General features: G+C 40.8%; 1 protein-coding gene across 1 annotated transcript in view; it reads left to right on the top strand.

Annotated features, from left to right (window-relative positions):
* Positions 1-10,657: 10,657 nt before the first annotated feature.
* olfm2a (olfactomedin 2a) overlaps positions 10,658-22,703 on the top strand; it is a 40,243-nt gene continuing 28,197 nt past the window's right edge. The window contains exon 1 of the mRNA XM_086289551.1: positions 10,658-11,067. Coding sequence (XP_086145677.1) covers positions 11,011-11,067 — 57 coding nt within the window. The 5' untranslated portion in view covers positions 10,658-11,010. The remainder of the gene's footprint in view (positions 11,068-22,703) is intronic.

Below are 22,703 nucleotides of genomic sequence, written 5' to 3' on the forward strand. Positions count from 1 at the left end.
CTAAAAGATCAGTTTCTAACTGGCTAGACCAAAGAATATTTCTCTCCATGCTCTCTGAGTTTGTTTTAGGAACTTCCAGCGGTTTGTCATATGCTTTCAACTCAGGGTGGCTTCTTTCTGCTTTGTCATAAAGAAAGTGTACATTATTGAGCCCCGTGGGGAAATTGCTCTCTGCATTTAACCCATTCACTCAGTGAAGCAGTGGGCAGCCATTGGGCGCCCGGGGAGCAGTGTGTAGGGACGGTACCTTGCTCAGGGGTACCTCAGGGTAGCTGTTAAGGGGAATCGAACCCCCGACCTTCCGATCATGGGGCAACCACTCTACCTACTGAGCTATCCCTGCCCTAGGTTTAAAGGCCTGGTTTACTGAAGTGGATGGTATTTATGAAGTCCTTTAAGAGAGATCAGTGGATTCTTGGTCATCTCTCTGGCCACCTCCAGCCATGCTGGTTTTAAAACTGCTCCCCTCTCATAATTATTGAGTGCTCTTTGATTCTAGGAGCACATCTGATATCTCTGCGTTACTGTGTTGAGCCAGGACCAACTTTGCGACTGATCAGTTGCTGTGTTTTAACCTAGTTATAAAATAATAAAAAGCCACTTTTTCCCATTCAGAAGGAACCAAATCATAAACTTTAAAACGATTTTCTTTAATAGTTTTCTTGTAGTAGAAAATTTGAGGGCAAATATAACTGCCTTATTCAGGATTAATTGTGGCCAAATCATTCATTTTGTCTCGGTTAGACTCGCTTAGGTGCTCTTGATTATTAATTAGCAAAGATATCTAAAATTATGTTTTTACTTTGACATTTCCCCTGGTGAATGGCTGAATACCATTCACCAGGGGAAATAAGAATTTTATTCATTTACATTTTTATAACACAATCAAGTTTTTTATAAGAGCTGTGAATATTTTCTTACACTAGTGTGCATTTTGTGTTGAGAATCACTCTTACCTGGCCATCATGATGCTTTCACTCAGTTCTAATAATCATGCATCAATGATAGAATAAATTAATTTACTTTGAAAGGTTATTTGTGACACATACTACGTTACTCTACTTTCATGACTAATTCTTTTCTTTGTCCAAATGTCTCATGTTTATGCTTAGTACACACAAAACAGTACAGAAACTAAGTTGCATATACATTAATATTCAATTTCTGATCAAATAATGTATCTGCTGAACACTTCTTTAGATCTTTTGAGTAATTAGTACCTGCTTTCCGTGAGAGAGAAACTGCAAAAGACTGCTTAGTCCAATTTCAGTTTTATACTAAACATCTATTTAGATGGAAAACATTTTAAAATCACTTTCTCTGTATTCTTACAGCCCAAAGATTCAAAGCTGAGGAACAATAAGGGAGTAAGCTATAGATGACCATGCATGCAGCTGTATGCCAAGTTAAAATACTCTGATGGAATGCTCCTTTTGTTTGTAATCGATTGAGAGAGAAAGGCATCCACCGTGTAATTGTAGCCTCATTTGATCTCAAATAAACCATGCTGTCCTACACAAGGGAGAGAGCAGGGCAAGGATAAGCTGGAAACACCTTCATTACACCAAACACACACTCCAGCACACTTACTTCCTTGGCCTAACTCTTCCATGCACGTGCACATACACACACAAAAACACTCATTTGCACTTTCCTTTTAAATTATATCCGCCCTCACCTCCACCCCTCACTGCCTCCCCTGGTCTGTCTTTTTCTCCAATCTTGCTCTGTGTCTTATCTTCAATCAAACTCAACACACAGCTAGATAGAGGGTGTATGAACACACCAACACACACACACATACACACACACGCTCACTCTGTCCGCACATCTTGGAATGAGCCTGGGATTGATTCTAGTCACACAAGAGTGGGGCGAAATGAGCAGTCACTCTGAATAGGCAAAGGCGTCAAATAATACAGATATGAACGTCAGAGGGATAATTGAAGAAAGTGTTTTATATGTAAAAGACAGAGGAGGATGGAGTGGAATTGAATCTCAGAGAAAATGAGGAACTGGTTCTGGTCCCAGAAGACTGACTCACAATAAACCCAACTATTTCTGAAGAAAATAGGGTGTAATTAGACTGGTCAGGGGGTTCCACTGGGTCTAACACCATTCACATTCACTCTTTCTCTATCTCCCCTGCATTCACTCACTCTCTTCCCATTTCTTAGCCTCTTTTTAGCATCTCTAAGTCAAATGTCAGTATGTTCATGTGAGCCCAAGCTTCTTTTCTCTCTTACTGTTGCACTTCCTTTGTTATTTCTTTCATCCTGTCCTGTTCTTTTCTATGTGTACTTCCCTTTCCACCATTTTCAACCTTCTCTCCCTCTCTCTTCCTGCCTCCCTCCATCCGTCTATCCCTCCCCCACCCAGCAGGCGTGGAGCTACATCAGTAGAATTGATCAGATATTCCAGGCACATATGGACAGCACTGATGGGCATAAATCATGAGTATTTTGAAGTGCCCATGCAGGGCTCTTCAGACTGCTTATAGTGAGCAGCCAAAGCTCTGTGGAACCAGTGGATGAAATCCTCCTCTTCTAGCTCCATTTTCATGCCAAATTTCTTTCTTTTACTTTGCTTTCCAAAGTGTGTAACATCTTCCTCAGCAGACTTCGAGACTCTTTTTCTATGTGTCTCTCATCCTATGTTAATACTGATGTAACCTCCAAGCCCTCCTTGTCTGAGCTGTGTGCATTCACAGCCTGAAAGATGGTCTCCTCCCTCACCCCGTCCCTTATATGCTACCTAACTTGGCAGCATTACAACAACCTGTTCCTATGGCAACAGGCTGGCCAGCAACAATAATCACTATTGTTTGAACATGTCGTGTTGTTTCAAGCGTTTTCCTGGTCACATGGTGAAAGGCGAGCAGATGATAATCAATACCTCCTTCTGAGCCATAAGGGGTTAACCTGCCCTTTCCTCCTCTCACAGACACACTGAGCACCACAGTAACACACTATGAAGACTTCCCATCTAACACGTCTTTGTAAAAGATTATTGGACAAAAACAATAATTAATCCTCCAAATAAATGCCAAACTTTCATTGTTCTGTTTTCCTATTTGCAAGTCTCATTATATACTAAAATTACCTCTGAATAAAATACAGCTAGTCAATATTGTACAGAGATGAAAACCACTACAAAATCAATTGACAGTCTCCATAATTGCAGGGGAGATTCCTGAAGCTTCCCATATGCATTTGTCTCCCTGTGTGTGGTCACAAACCACCGGGCAGCAGAAATAAATCTCCACGCTTTGCTCTGTCCTTGTTCCCTCTCTCTGCCTCTCTTCAGATGACTTGTCCTCTGTCTCCCTCTCTCTCTCTCTCTCTCGCTTCAGGTTCCAGGTTATTGATTGGGACCCTACTGGAAGGTGCAGGGATAAGATAAATAAAGAGTCAGTGGCCATGAACAGCTCTCTCGCTCACCCTAACATGAAGGGAAGAATAATCATCTGCCAGGCTCGAGGAAGTGGTCATGTATTTTTTTCAGGCTACTTTCATGCAAAGTGCCTCAACTATTGCCTTCACCACAAGGATCCCCAGGGCCAACTGTAACATGCTCCTAAACCTACTAGATTCAGCAACAATTTAATGGCTTGTAGACTCAAGGTAGAACTTGTCGACTCAGTCGTATTATATTTTATGTATGAACTATAGTTCGTCAGTGAAACTCATTATAAGTCTATTCTTTAAAACTGAAATTAAACAGACTGCAGCTACAAAGTTTATGGACATAAGCCTTAATGTACTGAGCATGCTAAACTACATAGCAGAAAAAAGCAGGTGCCTCTCTGTTTTATCTTATGTTATGAAAGGAGTGTGCAGGGCCTGAAGTTATTTTGCACAGATTATAACAGACCATATCACTCAAAACCTCTATCAATCAAGGTGGATTTCAGTGAAATGCAGTAAGGATATTTGTCACACATCACTATGTAGCGCAAAACACTGCTATCTCCACGCAAATAGGTGGCACACAGGCATGTATAAAGTCATCTGTAAACACGAGCACACACAGTGGGGTAAATAACTGTCGGTATCTCTTGCAGCATCGAGAGCAGTGGCGCGAGTCTTCCCCTCAGATTTTGAAAGCCCTATCTGTATCAGGAACAGCAAACCGAAAAAGCAATTTGCTTTGTCACACAGAGACATGCTTGACTACACTGAATAATTGCACTGCAGCTCTGGAAAGAGCTGTTTTCCTTTTATCTAATGAAGGCCTTCAGGGGAAGGAGCACGGGACTATGTGTTTTATATCTGTATGTGTGTGCTTGAGGATGTGTGTGTGACTGTATGTACGTACAGGTGTGATATGCAATGTACGCGCTCAAGGACTATATACATATGTGGGCATTTAAAACTGCAGAATGGAAAGATAAGCAATTGTAGCAGATATAAGATATCCTTTGCTCTGGTTCTATACCATCCATTCTACCAGTGTATATATTCTACATGTCGTTTCTGCACAGTGTTCCCCTGCAATATAATGATTAATCAAATCTGCATCTTGCCTCTCGGCTGTGTCCAGTTCCACGCTTCAGGCACTTCACTTATTCAATATTGCAGAAGCAGACTGGAGAATAAGAACCCCTGTGACTGGCTTTAGAAACTAACTCCGGAGAAGTGCTGAATCCACACTCAGCTGCCTGTCGGCCTTCCTCTATGGAGCTTGGCAAAGCAGTGCAAAAGCTGGAGGGACAACTTCAGCCCACAACTACCACTCAGAGGACTGCAAGGAGCCCTAGTGATGCAAGCAGAAGGGAAAAAGTGAACCTTTCCATCCCCTTCATTTCTACATTTTTCACCATAAATGTAGCAGAATCAGATGATAAAACATATCAGTGGGAGGAGAAAAGCAAAAAGAAGGAAAAAGATTACAAAAAATAGAGTGGAATATAAGCGCCGTCTCTGATTTCTCTGATGATTGCATTCAGGAGAAAGGTTTGTGAATCGCCACAATGGCTCTACAACATTTGCACCACTGTGAAACTGTAATTAAGTCATCAGCGACAGTTTGGAGTCTTTGACATCATAATGAGGCTGAATGTGCGCAGTTCGTGCTCTGTGGATAAGCTGCTGTAATCACTTCTATCTGCTTAATTATGTAAAACCATTTTTCTATCCTACTAATGTCTAGGTCTTTATCTCTTCCTCTCTCCCTCTCAATCTCTATCTCTGCCTCATATTTTGAAAATAATGTACAAGAAAATCGTAAAAATGCAGTAGAAAAGGACACACATCCTTGGACTTATCAACCTGAGGCACATATTTGGGTCTTAATGGATGCTGGAAAATAGAGTACAGTGGATGTTGGAAAATAGAGTACAGTGGCAAATGAGTAATAAAAATGGGCACTGAAGGATTTATACTAGCTGGAGCTACTTTAAAAATGAGCACAAAGCCCTGACCACTTATTGGTGGAGGAGCTTATTGTTACCCCTCCTAAGTACTGATCAGAAGAACAGTACAGCTCAAAAGAAATGTGCATGCAATTTTCATATCTTCTTTCTTTCAAGTTCACTTGTACACATTTCCTGCTTCACACTTATGGAAGTGAAGATGTGCGCTGGCTGCTGCGGGTTATTTGCAATGAAGTAAACATCATTCTTTCTGTCCCTAATGGAGAGAACCTGACTGTACTCTTTTTTAGATAGACCCACATCAAAGCTCCCCTTCGGTAGTACATCAGAGATCACCATATCGCAGTGTACAAGCTCCACGCACACAAACACATGCTCACCCTTGAGAGTGTGGCAGTGGAGAGTGAAATCTTGTGATGCTTGGGAACTTTACCGCCAAGACAGGCTGCAAAGGGAGAAAAAACCCTAAATGCATGAAAAAACAGGAAGCTGCCACAGTTTCAATGGAGCAGAAAAAAAAACAGCAGAGAAAAATGTCAACAACAAATAGCTGCTGGTTTCTATTGCCACAGGCGACATGGACTTTGGTTCTCTCATGTTTCTTTCCTCCCGCATTATGCATCATCTTTTCATCCAATTAAGCACAAATACAGGCAACAGAACAACTCAGGGAGCATCTCACTACTATTCACTCTGGGAGAGAAAAGCAGAGCAAAACAGAGGAAGACTTGTCAATGAAACAATGAACAACAAAAAGGATAGTACAAGATAAAACAATAGGAAGATTGTGCGTGTACATAGCTTTACTTAAGGATGGAACTCTTGGCAAACAATCCCTTTCTATGTTTGATAGGTCAGCCAGCGTCTCCTCTCATTTGTTATGTTGCTGTGAGTCTGTGCTGGGCAGCAACTCGCCGTTTTGATTCTGCAACATGAGCACACTGCCATACAGTTCTTCTAGATGGTGATTGATGATGTTTGCTGATTTATGGCGAGGCGCAGACAGGAAGAATGGCAAGGCCTCTTTGCAAAAAATCCAACTGAACCTGAGCTGTCCTTGTCTTCGTTGCCTTGGTTATGATCAGGTAGTGAAGTGAAGCAGCTTAAGATGAGTGTGAAAAGCCATGTTAAATTCTATCTTCAGGCAGACACTGAAGGTTTCACACCTCTCCCTTTGGGCACTCAGCCGAGAATTGCGTCGGGCACATTGCATTCTTAACCTTCTGTCCTACTGACTGCTTTAACTTTGCCATCATTTACGTGTTTCTCCTTATATTATTTGACATATCCTGATAAACCCAGGCTCTCTCCTAGGTTTATCAGGATATGAGAGAAAGATGAGATTTAGTAAGCTGTCATTGTTGTATTATTAATCTTTAAACATCAGGATAATAGATTTTATGACTTCACGTTGCCCTTTTCACCAAGCCTAGACTTCTGGAACTAGATATTTGAAAATTTCAAAGTCAGATTAACAACGATTTTCCCCTAGTGAAGTGAAAAGGAAAACTCAGCAAGCAGCTGAGTGTTAGCAGTGGCAGTCTTCGGTTGCACAAAGACACTGTACTTTTGGGACTGCTGAATAAGATGTTTCATGCTGTTTAGGCATTAGAGATTCATTAGGTAGTATGAATGTGAGATGCATGCTCTAGGAAGCTGTGCACTTGGCTTTTTTGTTGTTAGATATCTGTGTTATGTTTTCTGGAATGCCAGGGTTACACTATTTGTACTATTATCAACAAGCTGATGTTGTAGTGAAGTATCTTACATTGTTATTAATGTCTGCTCATACATTCTAAGCCAGATACTAAGAACTCCATAAACTCTACACTTTCCCACATGCCAGCTGAACATACTATATATAGACTAAAGATCTGGATACTTTGAAGGAGCACATGATCTTTCAGTTCTACTGCATAATAACTCAGCTGCAGTAGCAGCAGCAGTAACATTACAAAGATCAATGAAAACCACAAGCTCTGTTATGGGACAGACTCCAATGTTTTCTAGATGGATGGAGCCACTCATGTACTCCAACGTCACACAATCCAATTAGACTGTCTGTGTATGCCTGTGCTGCGCTCTGCAATTTAGTCACTCCCTGGGTCCATGCACCTGTCTTAGATTTACTAGAACCACAAACAAAGCGTAGTTATTCTTTCTCTAGCGCTTCTATACCACAGTTCATTCTCAGAGTATTCTTAATATTCTTCTTGCTTTCCAATTGTTTTAAGAGAGTCAAGTCTTGGAAATTGAAAATCTATATAATAATAGGCTTGGCAACGGTGGCTCAATATAAATGGCCCCATCTGCACAGCTGTGTTTTAATGCTTAAGAATGCTTTGACAAGCAAGATGCCTGCAGGCAGTCAGACACACTCGTGCAAACTCGTACTTGCACACACATACACCTAAGCACCAAGATGCCATGGTTGTTAAATATAGTCCTTAGGCCACTTTGAGTGTGTTCCATTATTGCAAATATTTTAGCAATGCACACACTAACTCGGAGAAAAGCACCTCAGGTAATCCTAGCTTGAACCACAAAGCATGAAATGCATTCACACAACCAATCAACTCTATTCTGATGAAATGTTTTGATAAGCTGGTTCGCCAGTACATCAAAGACAGCTTCCTACCAGTTTGCATTGCATCCACAGAGGATGCCATGTTGAATGCCCTCCTCCCTGTCTTCATACTGTCTGGAAAATAACAACACCTAAATAGAAATTCCCCATGAAACTGACTGACAAATTAACCTCCCTGGGCGTGGATACTGGACATCCCAACAAAAAAATACCAGACAGTTGAGATCGCAAATCAAATCTTCTCAGCATTGAAGCTCCCTACAGTTGTGTATTCACCACCCCAAATTCATACTATAGAAGTACAACCGCACTGTCCAAATAAGGAGAGAACTCTACTCTTACAGATACAACACCAGATCAATCGACTGTTCAGTAAACAAAACTAAGGAGCTGACTGCTGGTTTTATAGAACAAAGAAGGTAAAGACACATTTCCCTCCATGAAGATGAGGGAGAGTAGGTCAACAGCTTTAGGTTCATGGCAATCAATATCACAGAAACCTGTGATGCTGATCACATAGTTCTTTTTATGAAAACTAAAAATGGCTAAATCAGCTATTCTGGTTATGTGAGGTGTCTGAGCAAAGCCTAAAGGATGCTATAAACAATATCTGGCAAGCAATATAGAGCTATCTGTCATACCACCAAACTTTTATCACAGCCTGTATTCTCCTCAGGCTGTGAGAATACATTATTCCTTCACCACAACAATATCACGACATTTCTTAATAATTATTTATTCATCCATGTAAATATATCTATTTGTTTTTTGTCAGTAGTATGAAAGAAGTTTGTACTTAACTTACACAATTCTATATTCCATGATCACAGTCAAATTGATCCCCGAATCTTGAATCAGTCAACTAATAAGATAATCACTGAGAGTAACCCTGGGATCATCATGGTTTTAGTGCTACATCTGCCTTATACAGAAACAGAGAGATTATGCCTGCTTGCCTGAGAAGACATATAGTGGCTCTGGAGGTCTCATTCTTCTTTCCCTTGGCCTTTTTGGCCTGACTTGAGGATAACAAGAGAAAAATAGTGCAATTGTTTGACAAATGGGTCATGCTTTGTTTGCATTTACCCAAGAAGCAGTCCCACAATTTTCCGAATGCCCCAGGACTGCAAAGTGTGACAGGGGATGGAGATGGAGTAGAGCAACCAGGAGAAGGGATGAGTCTGTTAGTAGAGTGTACAGTATTTCCTCAGTAATAACAGTGGCACCCTGGCCAATGACTTATCACCAATTTTACACACTATGGCAATTTTGAGCTTCTCATGCTTTACTGTATGTATGAGCAAAGACAGCATCCAGAATGAAACACTAAAATACAATAACACTGGTGAAAAGAGCATGACTGGAAGGAGGAATCTTTCATGCATTCTTATGTTTGTCTTTCTCAGATATCACCATTGCCTTTCGCCCTCCTCTAGCTACTCATTTCACCTCCTTGTAGTTTTTCCTGCTGGGAAAATAGAGGGGTGTGCACTATGTCACTGAGGGCAGCAGCAGGGGTGGAGAAAGTCAACCCTCTCGCGAACCATACAGGGGCAAAAGGGATAGTAGAAACAACTCATCACAGTTGATATCCTTTATTTGAACTATTCTATGCTATTCTAGCTTTGGAAAGCTTTGAACTGCAGCCACGGGGTTTTGTTTTCAAGAGTAATGTTTTATGGAATTAACTACTGTGTCCTTAGAAGAAAAATAAATAAGAAACACAACAACACTGCCGTATTGTGTGGATTTGACAATGAAAATTATAAACAGGCATGTTTTATTCAGTAGCAATACACCTTTCGTTTCATGTCCTGCCTTTGCAGCTTTAGCTGTCTTTGGTCAGTCAAGAGATTCCAGAGCCACAGATGACACACTTTGCATTTACCTCAAAGACTTTTTAAGCCAGAACATCCTTAAGAGGTTAGGACAAGATGGAAGCAGAGGCTGAAATATATACTTTTTTTTTATACCCAAGAAAGCATCACCATCACCACAAACACAGCCTGTCACAGCTTACATGAACACACACCAAAGAAGCTGTGTGCACACCCATTCTATATTCACCTGGCTCGGACAATAGGTATTAAATGAATGTCAGCAGAATCACTCAATTATCTCTTAGATAATTATCTCTTAGATAATTGAGTGGATAAAGCTTGGAGCATTCATTATTTTAATTGTAATCGGAACAATAATAATCTTTATCATTTTCCTAAACCCAAGAGAAACCCTTTGTTTTGGCATGTTGTAATTCGATATACGTCAGAGCTGAATTGATGGTATTAATGTTGATCTAACAGCCTTTCTACCTATCAATCATAATGAGCAGGAAGACATTAATGCTAAATGTCGGATTCTTAAGGATCTATCTATCTATCTATCTATCTATCTATCTATCTATCTATCTATCTATCTATCTATCTATCTATCTATCTATCTATCTATCTATCTATCTATCTATCTATCTATCTATCTATCTATCTATCTATCTATTACACACACACACACACACAGGTGCACAGCCAACCTCGGCTGCATCAAAGAGTGGTACTTCGTTCTCTGGACTCGTGGCACGTAGACGTGCTGCTCCTAGTGTCGGCACCTTGCAAGCACAGCAGTCACCTTCCAACCTCTGGTCCCCCACCCCCCAAGCTCCTGGCGCTCAGTCGCAGTTATTTTGCAGGACGGAGGGGACCGCTGTCTGTTCACTTTGACTCATTACAGCATCTCAGGAGTTTGCGCTCTATTTCGCTCTCTCTCTTTCTCTCTCTCACCTCCTTTCTCTCCTTCTCAGAGATAGGAGGTTCAGCGTTCGCTTCCCGCAAAACTGTCTATGCTCCACAAAAGACACGCGACTGGTTGCTTTACCGAACCACATAGGGCTGCCTTGCGTCCCGGTGATGAGGCTGGTGGCGCACAGCCGATACAGCATTGAAGGAATCCCTCTGTATGTGAAGAAACCGCCCCAGTAACGATTAAAAAAAAAAAACACGGAGGAACAGCTGCCGGAACCGGTGTCGGCTGGGACGCGAACATTTCGACAAGAATGCATCTCTTCAGTGCCATGTTCCTACTTGTGATGTTAGCTGTCATGCCCGGTGAGGTAAGGACGCATGTATACGATGAATAAGCATTGCTCAAAAGTTCCTGAAGGACCTATTTACGAATCTCAAAATTGACATTATACCTGTGAACCAACGCTTTGATTGGAACAACATCGCAATTTCAAAGAAGGTAAAATATGTTAAACGACTGCGAAGACCTATTAATCCGAAAATATCGCAGTTCAGTCTGCAATCTATCATGCTACTGAAACAGAGAGAGAAAGTTCAAGCATAACAATAAGAAGGGCTGTAACAGTCGATGGCATATCCACGTAAACTAGAGCCCTTACACATTAAAAAAAAGAATATCGTCATGCAATTTATGGTCACTGCCTTAAGGGAATGGTAAGAATACATAAAGTACCATCTTCCTCTGACAGTATAGTAATTGATTTGTCGGCGCTCTGATGCTTTTGATGCCCTGGAGGTCGTTGTTTACAGATCTTCCTATCAACCTCTACATCAGTGACAGAGGGGTCCCGGGGCTCACCGAGAATCAGATATTGCGCTGTTTAAGCGTCACGCAACGAAGTGTGATTTGTGGCCGTGAATGCAAGACATGAGTAATTACTATACTGTACCAAACCAGCGCCAACAAATGGTTGTAGTTTCTGGGGATGTGTGCCTGCTTGTGTGGCGTGCTCTCGTGTATGACACTCGAGAAAAGCCGTGCCCGTTTGGAAAAATGACGAGCTTTGATGTGACAGTTGTAAATTAAAGTGAAGGACGGTAAATCATTTGACCCAGAAAAGCTTTCGGCCAAGGCAAGAGCATTTGAACTTGCAGGGGTTCAGCTGGTCAACATACGTGCAGTGATGAGCATAACTCAGATGGATTAGAAAGTGTAACGTCTACAGAGAAGCCAGCTACAATTCTCCACATTTACTAGGATCACACAAACTAGCCAATGGTCCTTGTAGGTCAGCGCTGTTTATACCTTTAATAACAAACCAAGCTATATTCAGGACCGTGGACAGCGCCTCCTTATACGTTGGAGGTGAGTATCACCATTTGGCAAAGGCCATCTAGAGGCCTCAGGGTCTTGCAGATATAACACCAAAGATCAAATGACACGGAATATATGTGCATTTACAAGGTCAGTGAAATACTCGACGTTAAAATGGTATGAAAAATAACAGTGAATAATATGGCCGTCACTCATGGACAATAGAATTGCATCAGCTCTCTATTACATTGTCTTCGATTGCATTTCTTTTTCAGAATGGCTCTTTAGGTATTTGCAGTAAATGTATACTGTTAAACTAATGGACTTTTCATCTCAAACATGAGCACAGCCTGTTACTCCATTTAGCTGTCGATTATCATTGTAAAATGCAGTATATTGTTGGAACTGTTCAGATTCACTAATATTTCGCATTGCATTTGCATTAGCCATACATCACTCATTTATGTTTACCAGCCGAGTAAACAATTACAATTGACCTGTAAAAGGAGGGAAAGCTGTTGTGCGTTTTCAATTTATAGGAGATGAGTAGATGTGCCATACACCTGTTTGGTAGATTTAAAATAAATCATGTACAGCACAGCTGGTATTAGAGGAGAACTGTGTGTAACTCCTAGAGTGGTAACAACGTGCAAAACTCTAATTTATTTTCAAGCACAACCCCAGCATGAATAAACTTCCCTGATGCTTAATTATGGAGTAAAAACTGATATATTCTAATCCAAACCAAAATATTTGGCCAAAATTGGAGGAAATTTGTAAATTGCACAACTTTCTCTGTTCAACAAATACTCACACGGCATCACAGATGCACTTCAATAAATGGTAAACACTTGCAAATGTGATCCTGACAACGTAACTGATGATACAGTTTTATATCTCAACCTCTTCTTCAGTGGGTTTATATAGTAGTTGCCTTTGGGGGACAATTTGTTGTAAGTGTTTACATTAAATATTGAAAGGTTTGAAAGAAAATATGACACCACCCATCGTCTTAAGATTGCATTGCAAACATAAAGTATTGATGAATTCTTGCATATGTACTGCAACGGGGATAACACTCCAGCAGAGCTCATATCCACAGTAAGCTTCAGTCACAGTTTCAACACAGGCTTTTATGAAATATTTAGACAGCTTTAATGAGACAGATGCACTTGTTCGTTCACTGCGTGTGTTTGTTAAGTGCCCATAAAGCCCAGGGGTCCTTAGTGCCACTGATATAAATGGGCACCTGTTTGACCTTGGCACAGATGTCTTGCTATAATGTGCACACCAAGTGACGCATGACAGAATGCAGGTAAACTCAATCAAGAGCTAGGATTTACATCAATATGTGATACTGCATGTATTGTATACTTTGTTTGTTTCATCATTAACAAGATAGGGAGTGTAATGTATTGCAGCTTGGAAAATTACTCTAATGTAATACATTAAAAATAATGAATTATTGAATTGAAATAAAGATGAATAATAAGGTGACTTCTTCATCAATAGATATAACTTTAATGTTACAATCAAAGACTTGAGAAGAATACTATATTCCTGCTCGACAATCAAGCTCTTTTAAAAAGCATGCAAGGGGCCTGATGGGGATGTAGTGTGTATTTTGTTCCAATTAAACAAATGATTTATTTGTTTCATTTTCTAGAGCGGCACAATTACTGGTTAAGGCGTAGTGATTGGTTCGTGTACTTTCTCTCTTAGGCTTTGGGGGCAAGGAAAATAAATAAATTGATAAATAAATAAATAAATACAAACGCTTCTATCCCAGACGAGTGAGTGAGTGCCAGAGAAATGCCTTTATTGGTTTAAGATTCCTCACCTTGAAGCCTGCCGATAATAGTGTGGTTGAGACTGATGGAAATGAACACTTGCTTTGGTGTTTTGCCGTTGAGACACAAAGTGCATTGGGGGAGAAATCCTTGTTGTTCTCAAAGAGGGAGACAGGAGCCTGTGTAAGCAATTGGCTAGATTCTTCAGTAATTTTCTTGATCCCTTCTGTCGCCAGTGATCATGATAAACAACCAATTTGAAAATACTACCCTGTAAGACCTTGTTAAATTTTGTTTCCTCATTCTAGTTTGGTGTCATGATTGTAGGAGGAACTTGCCCAGCCAGGGCCAATTTATAGCTGAAAGGCGAGCAGTGTAACAGAACAAGCACTTGTAAATCAGGCTGCTGTTTAAAACATCATTTGGCACAAACATTCCGTTTATTTACATTCAGCTAATTATACAGTAGTTTAGCGATGCAGCATAAGTGTCAGAGAATCTAGATGCTTTTAGTAACACAAGTGCAAAAAACAGTAACGATAATGCTGTAAGCTGACCTAATGTAAAGCTGTTTACAGTGCTTCTACATGTGAGGACAAAAAGGACAGACCTTTGTTCATTCAGAGTCAGACAGGACAAAAAGCTTGGTTGGCGAATGTCCACATGAGACAGTTTTAAATAATCCACCACCCTGGCATTGACCCTTTGGAAAAAAATGGCTTTGCCTGGTGCCAGCTGAATGAGAGCAAAGCTACATGATCATAATAAAAACCCTTCCCTAGACACGAACGGGACAGAGCCATGTTAAATGTTCATCCTCGTCTCCACACCAAAAGCCTATTACAGTAGAAATCTAAGAGAAAAAAATTGTATGTCAGAAATATTTCTTTATAGAAATTCTCCCACTGCCATTATTATCAGAGAACCCACTAGGCAAAGGTTTATATAAATGTTGAGAAAACAGACGTGTAGCTGGATAATGTTCTAAGAATAGAGATGTGAATCTATGTTTTCCAGGAAGAAGGACACTAAGTAGCACGCTGGACTGAGTGTGCTCTGCCAAGCCGCATCATAACCTCCAACTAGAGAATTAAACAAATGAAAAGCTGCAGGAGCATGGGTGTAAATCTGCCAGCGAGAGGCAAAGACACAGCTGATAAAATCACCTTGCTGGACTAGACAGCTCCAGAGCTTGAACGAATTATTAACACTGCATGACCACACAAGCCCATGTAATTAGAAGGTCAAGCAGCAACAAAGATATATCTTCATACGCCAAGAGCATTACATAGTATGGGTGTAGCTTACACATAACTGATAAGTCAATTGACTCACTGCTAAAAAATGTGGTTTTAAAGACATATTTTGCGTTACATGGCAACAATATGTAAGTTTACTGTAAATTTCATCTGTTTCTTGAATAAAACACCACATAATTACCTATGTGAACTAATACCTGTGTTGCCTGTGACTCAGAAGCAATCATGTTTAGCATGATGTGGGTGAGTAAGTGAGCAGGCAGGGTTATATTAGCCTCTGTGCATCCACTTTCATGCGCTCCCCATCAATATACAAAGGTGCTGCTTCACAATCAGCCACAGATAATGAGGTTGCGTTATATCTGATTCACTGCTGCTTGGAGAGATTGAGTAGTATGTGCTTGTGTCATGACTGATTAGGGTAGGGCCTGAATTAGGGCACGATAATGATACCACATTGTGTGAGAGATTTGTTTTATAAAAGAGATACTGCTTAAGAAAGGGGCTGATGCACTGAGAGCTATCGAGCCTTTGTGCTGTCCACTGTTCACTCCCTCATCTTAATGTTTGATGTGCTTTCATGTAGCCTGCTGCTTAATCATCAGAGGCGTTTTTATGTGTGTGTGATCGCGTTTGCAGGGACAAATAATCTTCACAAGCACCGACACTGTATGGATTCACGACTAAGAACGGAAATCAGGACTTGAAGAGGTTATTTTTTTTGCTGTAAGACTTTTTTTTTTTAAAAAAACTTAAATTAAGTTTGACTCAGTTTCCATTGTAAGGTAAAGACCCCACAATAAAAAACCCCAGCAATTAGATGACCCCACTATGAGCAAATGAGTTGTAAAATTAAAGTTGAAAGTTGGGACAGCTGTGAATGATGCCGGTTATATTTAGATCAAGTAGTACTGTGCAGGGACAGATAAAGGAAGGTTATTGTGCTTTTTGAGTTCTTAATGATGATTTACCTGCTCTTCATCACTTTGTTCGCAACTCACTCCTGGGTGACTTAGGTTCTGATGATGCTGGGGAGTTTATTTGAGGTGTGTCTCAATGACAAAGTGAAACGGGTAGCTGATTTTACTACTGCGGTGCCTTGGATGAGCCTCACAGGCAGGCAGTGGTCTGCATGGTAATTGGTTAACGGGTGCACTGCTGAGTAGAGAAGCATGTGAGGTCAGTGGCCTGACTCTCAGACTAATACTGCCTCCCTGTCATGATTGCCTCCAGAGGTAGAGCTAGCACAAGCTTGGCCATACCTCTTCATATGGAATAACCTTTTTACATAGGTTATGTGTTTGTTTTGTTTGCTTTTGCAATTGCCAAACCAAAAAATAGGTTTTGTAAAACCTTCAACACACTTGGCAGACATTTAAATATTACTTGAAAAGGGGCTTGCCAGCATCAAATAGAACATTACAGTTTAGTTTCACTTTAAATGACCGCTTACTCATTCCGAGTCACAAACTGTCCACTACATTTGCTCAAGGCATGTGTGGGCCCTAAATGACCTCTATTGCTGTTTTCTGTCGTGTTGAAAATCCAGCAGCCTGCTGTCGTATAACAACCATTAGAATTCACATGGACCAAGCTGTCTGACTGGAGGACAGATTGCAATCACTATTAGAAAGCTTAGCTTTGTCATTTCTACATAAATGGTTGGTTAACCTGACATTTAACCAGCAATAACTGGATGATTAAAAAAAAAAAATCATACAGGAGACCTAAAAAATATTTTGAAATTATGTCCCCCTCCTTGACTCCTGATCTCTCTTCTATAGCATTTACAATGTTTGACTCATGCATAAATAATTTCTCAAAACATTCTGGCTGCTAATATAACGCATAGGATGTTATTTGTATGCTTCCTGTCGACAGAGTATAGAAGCATCGGCTTGACTGGTGGGATGAATATCATCCCTATATCGCATTCTCTACCCCACTTTCTCTCTTTCCTTCTGTGTGAGTGTGCTCGAGGGTGCAGGACTCCCAGAGGTTTATGTCTGTGACTCTAAGCAAGAGTGACATTTCTCTGACAACACCCAGCACAGACACACATGCACCTCTACGCACACTCTTTCTTCTCGCAAATACACATTGTCTTTGTCTCCTTTTCTCTCTCGCCTTTGCGCTCTAGTTTCCAAGCATGTCAGCAATTGGATCCACAGTAGACAAAGAGCCAGACAATTCACAGAATCGATTCAAACAAACGTGGCTAAAGCTATTAAGGCTGCTGAAGTGCATGGTCTAAGTGACAGATGCTAATTAGTGCACAGACGTGCTTGATCATTTGGTCAGTGCTGAACACACAGCTGCCTGTAATAAGGATAACAACACATGTAGCCCTAGTAACAGTCACTATGGGAGTGACCCAGTGTTTTGGGGTGTACGTGAGTGTGGGTTTGTGTGTGCCAATCGGCTCTTTTTTAAAAAAAATTATTTATTTTTTTGCATTGCAGTAGGCACCTCCTGACCAGCTCTCTGTACGACCTTGCTTTCCCCTGCTCGATGAATCTTTTATGAGCCTGGCAATGTGGGTTTCTGTGTAGAAGATTGGAATATAAATATGGCTGTTGCGCCTAGAGCTCCTCTTCCCGCTCTGATACAAAAGCTTTCATAAGACTGAGCAGATTGGGCAAGCTGCTACTTGAACGTTGCTCTTTACATTTCTTCACTTTTATTGGAAGAAACACATCAAGGAGCGTTGTGCATTCAAAAACACCAGTCACAGATTGTGCCTCTACCTGCTCGCTCATATCGTTAGGCAACATACAAACTTGTTTCTTTTAAAAGCGGTTGGTTTTCACGTCAGATTCTCAGTCGTGGATTTTGTTTTCCTTTTCAACGTCCTAGTTAATTGCTGACATCCATCGTATGAAGCAGAGAGCTGTAGCAGTAACTGACACTAAATGAGGGGTGATAAACAAGTGACAGAGTAAATGTTGGTTGAATTGCTCAAACTGTGCTATCCTTCGTCTTCTCTCTCATTTCCCTTTCATCTCCTCAGTTTTTCATCTCTTCCTGCTTCTACTTCTCGTGATCCCTGCTACCTTTGTTCCATCGAATCGTCTGCTCGCCGCCATGTGTGACTGTGACAGCATTGCCTCCCATGTTGAAAGCTAACTCAATTGCAGGGTGATCATTTTGGGTAATGAAGGATGAGAGCTATACAGCACAGTAGAGGAGGAAGTAGAAGGCAAGAGGAACCATTTAATCGATGTGTTTTCCACGTGGCACTGTCACAGCCACTCAGTAGGGCCATTGATGAGGGAGACTCACTTTCTCTGACTGCGCCAGGGCTTAAAGGCTCCAGTCAGGGAGGCGTGGGAGCCCAGCAGCGACCAGACACTGCTGCATATCAAGCAGGCTGGCAATGCTGCTCTTTGCAGCCCCACGGTGAGCAAGGTAGAAAGGTCCTTTGATAAAGACACTACATGCCGGAGAGGGGGCGATAACAAGATGATCCAGTGGAAGGAACTCCAGCTTGCATTACATTATGATAGCTGAGCCTAAACCCCCAGGATTTCTCCAACTCTATAAAACATACATGGACACATTAGTGCGCAGTACTGGATGTGAATGCAACATCTGGAAGTAGAGACCATGATGCAGCTAAAAACCAACACATGAATATATATTAACCAAGAACTATGATATGCACAGGACATTGGCTTATTTCATGACACTGCTGAATGTCCTGAAATAAGTAGGGTCATGGATAACACAATGCTAGATTAGAAAGCTCAGGTTTAGATAAGCCTGTTAGAGCAAAGCAACTTTTCATAACAAAAATGTTTTCATCTTTTTCTTTGGGTGCCTTGAAAAGCGCTATATAAATCCAATCCATTATTATTATTATTATTTTAAAAAAAATAATGGCAGTCTCAGAAACACGAAGATATCCTGCACAAAGGACAAAATGTACTTCAAGTACTGAAAAGAAAGCATCCTTTCCCCCCTCTTGTCCCTTAGCAATACTCTTGGAAATGCGTATGCATATTGCATCTAAATTATATTAAAGCTACTCTGTGTGTGTGTGTGTGTGTGTGTGTGTGTGTGTGTGTGTGTGTGTGTGTGTGTGTGTGTGTGTGTGTAGGAAAAAGTGTAGTTCCAAAAGCTAATCCACTATAACCGAGACCATATAGTGTGCATGCATACGTTTTTGCCACACAGGCACACACACTGTGGACAGATGCTGTGAACTAAAGCTGCTGTGTTGATCAGGGTTGGTGGGCAGTATCAGTACAAAGTGAAAGGATGTGAACTGAGTTTGAATTAGTGCCCAGTGGAGTAGCCGAGCAGGGCAGCATGGCTGGTAAGTGAGTGTGTGATAGAAAGAGAGAGAGAGAAACTGAAAAGACAGTGAAAGACAGAGTAGAGTTACTGAAAATGAAAACTCAGATTGTGAGCAGGGACAGAAGGAGAAATAGTCAGAGGGAGCCTTACGACTGTGTCTGCAGGGTTTTTATCTCTCGCATCTTGAACGAGAAGAGAATAATAATTAGAGGCCTACCACTTTGTCATTGTGATTTTATTCCCCTCACTGGCAACGACACTCTTTTGCAGATTGTCTTTAATTAGCTTCACATCGCTTAATCAATACGGCCATGACCATGACAAAACAATGACATGTGCATCCTGTCGCTTGGGAGGGGGAGGCACAGGAAGCAGCAGGATGAGTGTTGACAGACAAGATGCGACAAGAATGTGATGTAGAGTGGCATTTTTGTTGGAGGAGGGAAAAAAAGGCGCCATGCTCTGATAAAAACCTGCTCTCATGATGATTAGAGTCCACACTTGTTTGTCTACTTTTGAGTTTGTGTGTGTGTGTGTGTGTGTGTGTGTGTGTGTGTGTGTGTGTGTGTGTGTGTGTGTGTAGATGAGCTGCATGATAACTATGTCTGTATCTCGTTGCATAACAAGGTGAGAAAAGCAAGCAGGTTGAAGTACTGCTGTGTATCAGGCAGCAGTGATAGTCATGTCAAACTATGAAATGGGATCTAATGCAGTATTTCTTGTTATATGGTATGAGCAGCAGAGCTGAGTGCTTTAGCCACACTAATGGTGATGTGATGAATAGGTATTCAGGAGAGGTCTCTCTCTTTACGCCTTAGTGCCTCAGGCTACCGGCCCTCTCGGCCCAGCTCTCATCTCTTACTCTTCTCAGTGAGAGTAACAGCTTGCAATGAGCTGGTGCAAGTATCTTCACAGAAGAATACATCTCACATGTCATCCACATTTTTCTACTTGGCATGTCAGGATCAATATCTGCAGCTGGCATACTTAAAATCAGGGCTAAACTTTTCCAAACAGCCCAGAAGGAGGGTATTACGTGTGAACTGTGGGACTCCTTTCAAAGTAAAACTAACCGATTTGTGCCCATACATAGTTTGATGAATTAAGAGGTCATTTAAAATGAGGAAAAAAAGTCTAAGCATAAAGGATTTGGATTTTGGTAACTGCTTATAAGTGGAAATTATCAAGGAAATTAGAAAATGTAATTATTATTGACTGCATCTCGGAAGGGCCATCTTTAATCATAAGTCTTTCCTTTTCAAAATGACACAAACACTCAGTTGTTGTTCAGATGTGGGTCCTTGCACGGGTGTCGTTAAAATTTAAATGAATGATTTAGTCTATGAGGAGAAAAAATATCACCAGAATTCTTTTCCCTGTTATTAGAAACTCCTTTGTTTAAAGGGTAGATCTTATTTTGAATGCATTTTACCCATGGCAATCAGCTAAAAGTCAACAATGGTTTGTCCAATGAGGATCGAGCAGTATAGGAGACTGCCATGTCCTAAAGACCACCAATGAAAGTAATTATGTTATTGATTAGCAAAGAAAGGTGGTGCTTGGTGCTGCATGAAATATTAGTGCAAAGAATGACCTTTCTCTTATCTTATCTCAACGCAGACATTCGCTCACGAGTTGCACTGCAGATCTTGCAGTGCCTTCATTGTGAAACGCAGGCTGTACAACATCTTGCATCAACAGAATTTCTGCAGACAAATCCACAAAGCTGCTTGTCTTTGTTTAGCACACAGACAAACTCACATAAATCCTGCAGTGTAATTCATATGTTTGAAGAAGAACTGACTAGAGACAGTAACATAGCAAATGCTACTACAGTTATTAGTTTACGGCTTTGTAACTGCTAAACATTACATCTGTTGCTGAGAGATCCAGACTAATGTCCCATGTGGTATAGCAGAAGACGTTATAACTACTCTTTACCATTAGGGCCTATCCACCCTCCTCCCACTATCACCTCCCCACTCACTTAACTCACCCAATCTTCTCATCTCACACTTGACTAACTCCACACAATATTACCGCTTTATAATATTTGTACAAACTTCTCATTTTTGCACCGCATTGCAGTTTGCTGATATTTTCCTGTCTGTTTGTTTGTGTAATCACTGAATGGATCAGTGGCTCCTCATTTTGATGTGCAGCACAGACACTGCAGATTATAGTATATGGCTGAAATCGGCAGGGAGTTGGAGGAAGGCAAAGGAAGAACACAGGCTATTACAGGACTGTTTATTCTAATAAGCCTTTTTTTTTCAGGCTTTTTCTTCCCAACTCAAAAAAGTATAAAGTGACAAGCTAATTTGTTTATCTACAAGTTTCTGCTAACCTTTACCCTCATAATTCCATGTGGCTGTAAATGTAATATTCAGTTAGGGGCTGTTTGGGGATTTCTCTCTGCTGCACACTGGGCCTGTGTTGTACTAATAATGTCTCCCTAATTAAATGTTACAGCTTCTGTGAGCATTAATGACCTGAAGACAGAGGATACAAATGGAGGCTTCAATGTGAGCTCTGACAAAGAGGTTGGACACAAGACTGCAGGCTGGTTCTGTCCCTTAATTACTAATATACGGTACATAGCTGTTAGGTTCTGGTCATTGTTTGCTCCTTGTCTATGTCAAGCATGTTTTTTTTCTTTTTTTAGTATCTGACTGTTGCAATCTCTCAGCAAACCAAAGTACAATTGGCAAGACCTCACCACTCCTCTCTGGTCCTGTTAGTTTCACTGTTGCAGACATGGCAGAAAACCGACAAAGATGTAAATTCATTACCTCAGGGAGCTTCAAAATACATCTTACACCCTTCTCCCTGTCTTGCTGTCTTTCTCTCTGCCTCTTATTAGCATCACAGTTTCCTTTATAACCCTTTTGTCTGTTTCCAGATTATCTTTGGCTTACTTTCCTTTTGTGTAACCGACCACTGTGCTTAGCTAATCACTGTGATACCTTCACTTTGTGACTTGGTGACATTTGTAAACAATGACTCAGACAAAGACCAAACACAGCCACTTTGTCCACTGGCTGTCTCTTTGGTCATCTAACAAGGTACTAGATACATGCTATCTAAGAATAGCTACCAGCTCTACTGCAAACACACATGAACAGAACATTAATGAAACAAAGCAGTTTGAAAGTAAAGTGATAAGATGGTGGAATAGCACTTATGCTGCATGCTAAAGCAGATTTGAAAATGCTCTTAAGACTAAACAGCAAAATTGTATATAGAGATTTGTAAATGTTATGTCAATTACATGTATTTTATCAACTGAAATGTCTTAAAGTGATTCAATATCTGAGGGTTTCTAACACTCGGAATAAGAC

Source organism: Aulonocara sp. 'chitande type north' Nkhata Bay, linkage group LG4 (assembly GCF_057382095.1).
Source record: "Aulonocara sp. 'chitande type north' Nkhata Bay isolate Kocher_YH1m ecotype deep benthic linkage group LG4, A_spYH_male_GT1.1, whole genome shotgun sequence".
Lineage (NCBI taxonomy): Eukaryota > Metazoa > Chordata > Actinopteri > Cichliformes > Cichlidae > Aulonocara > Aulonocara sp. 'chitande type north' Nkhata Bay.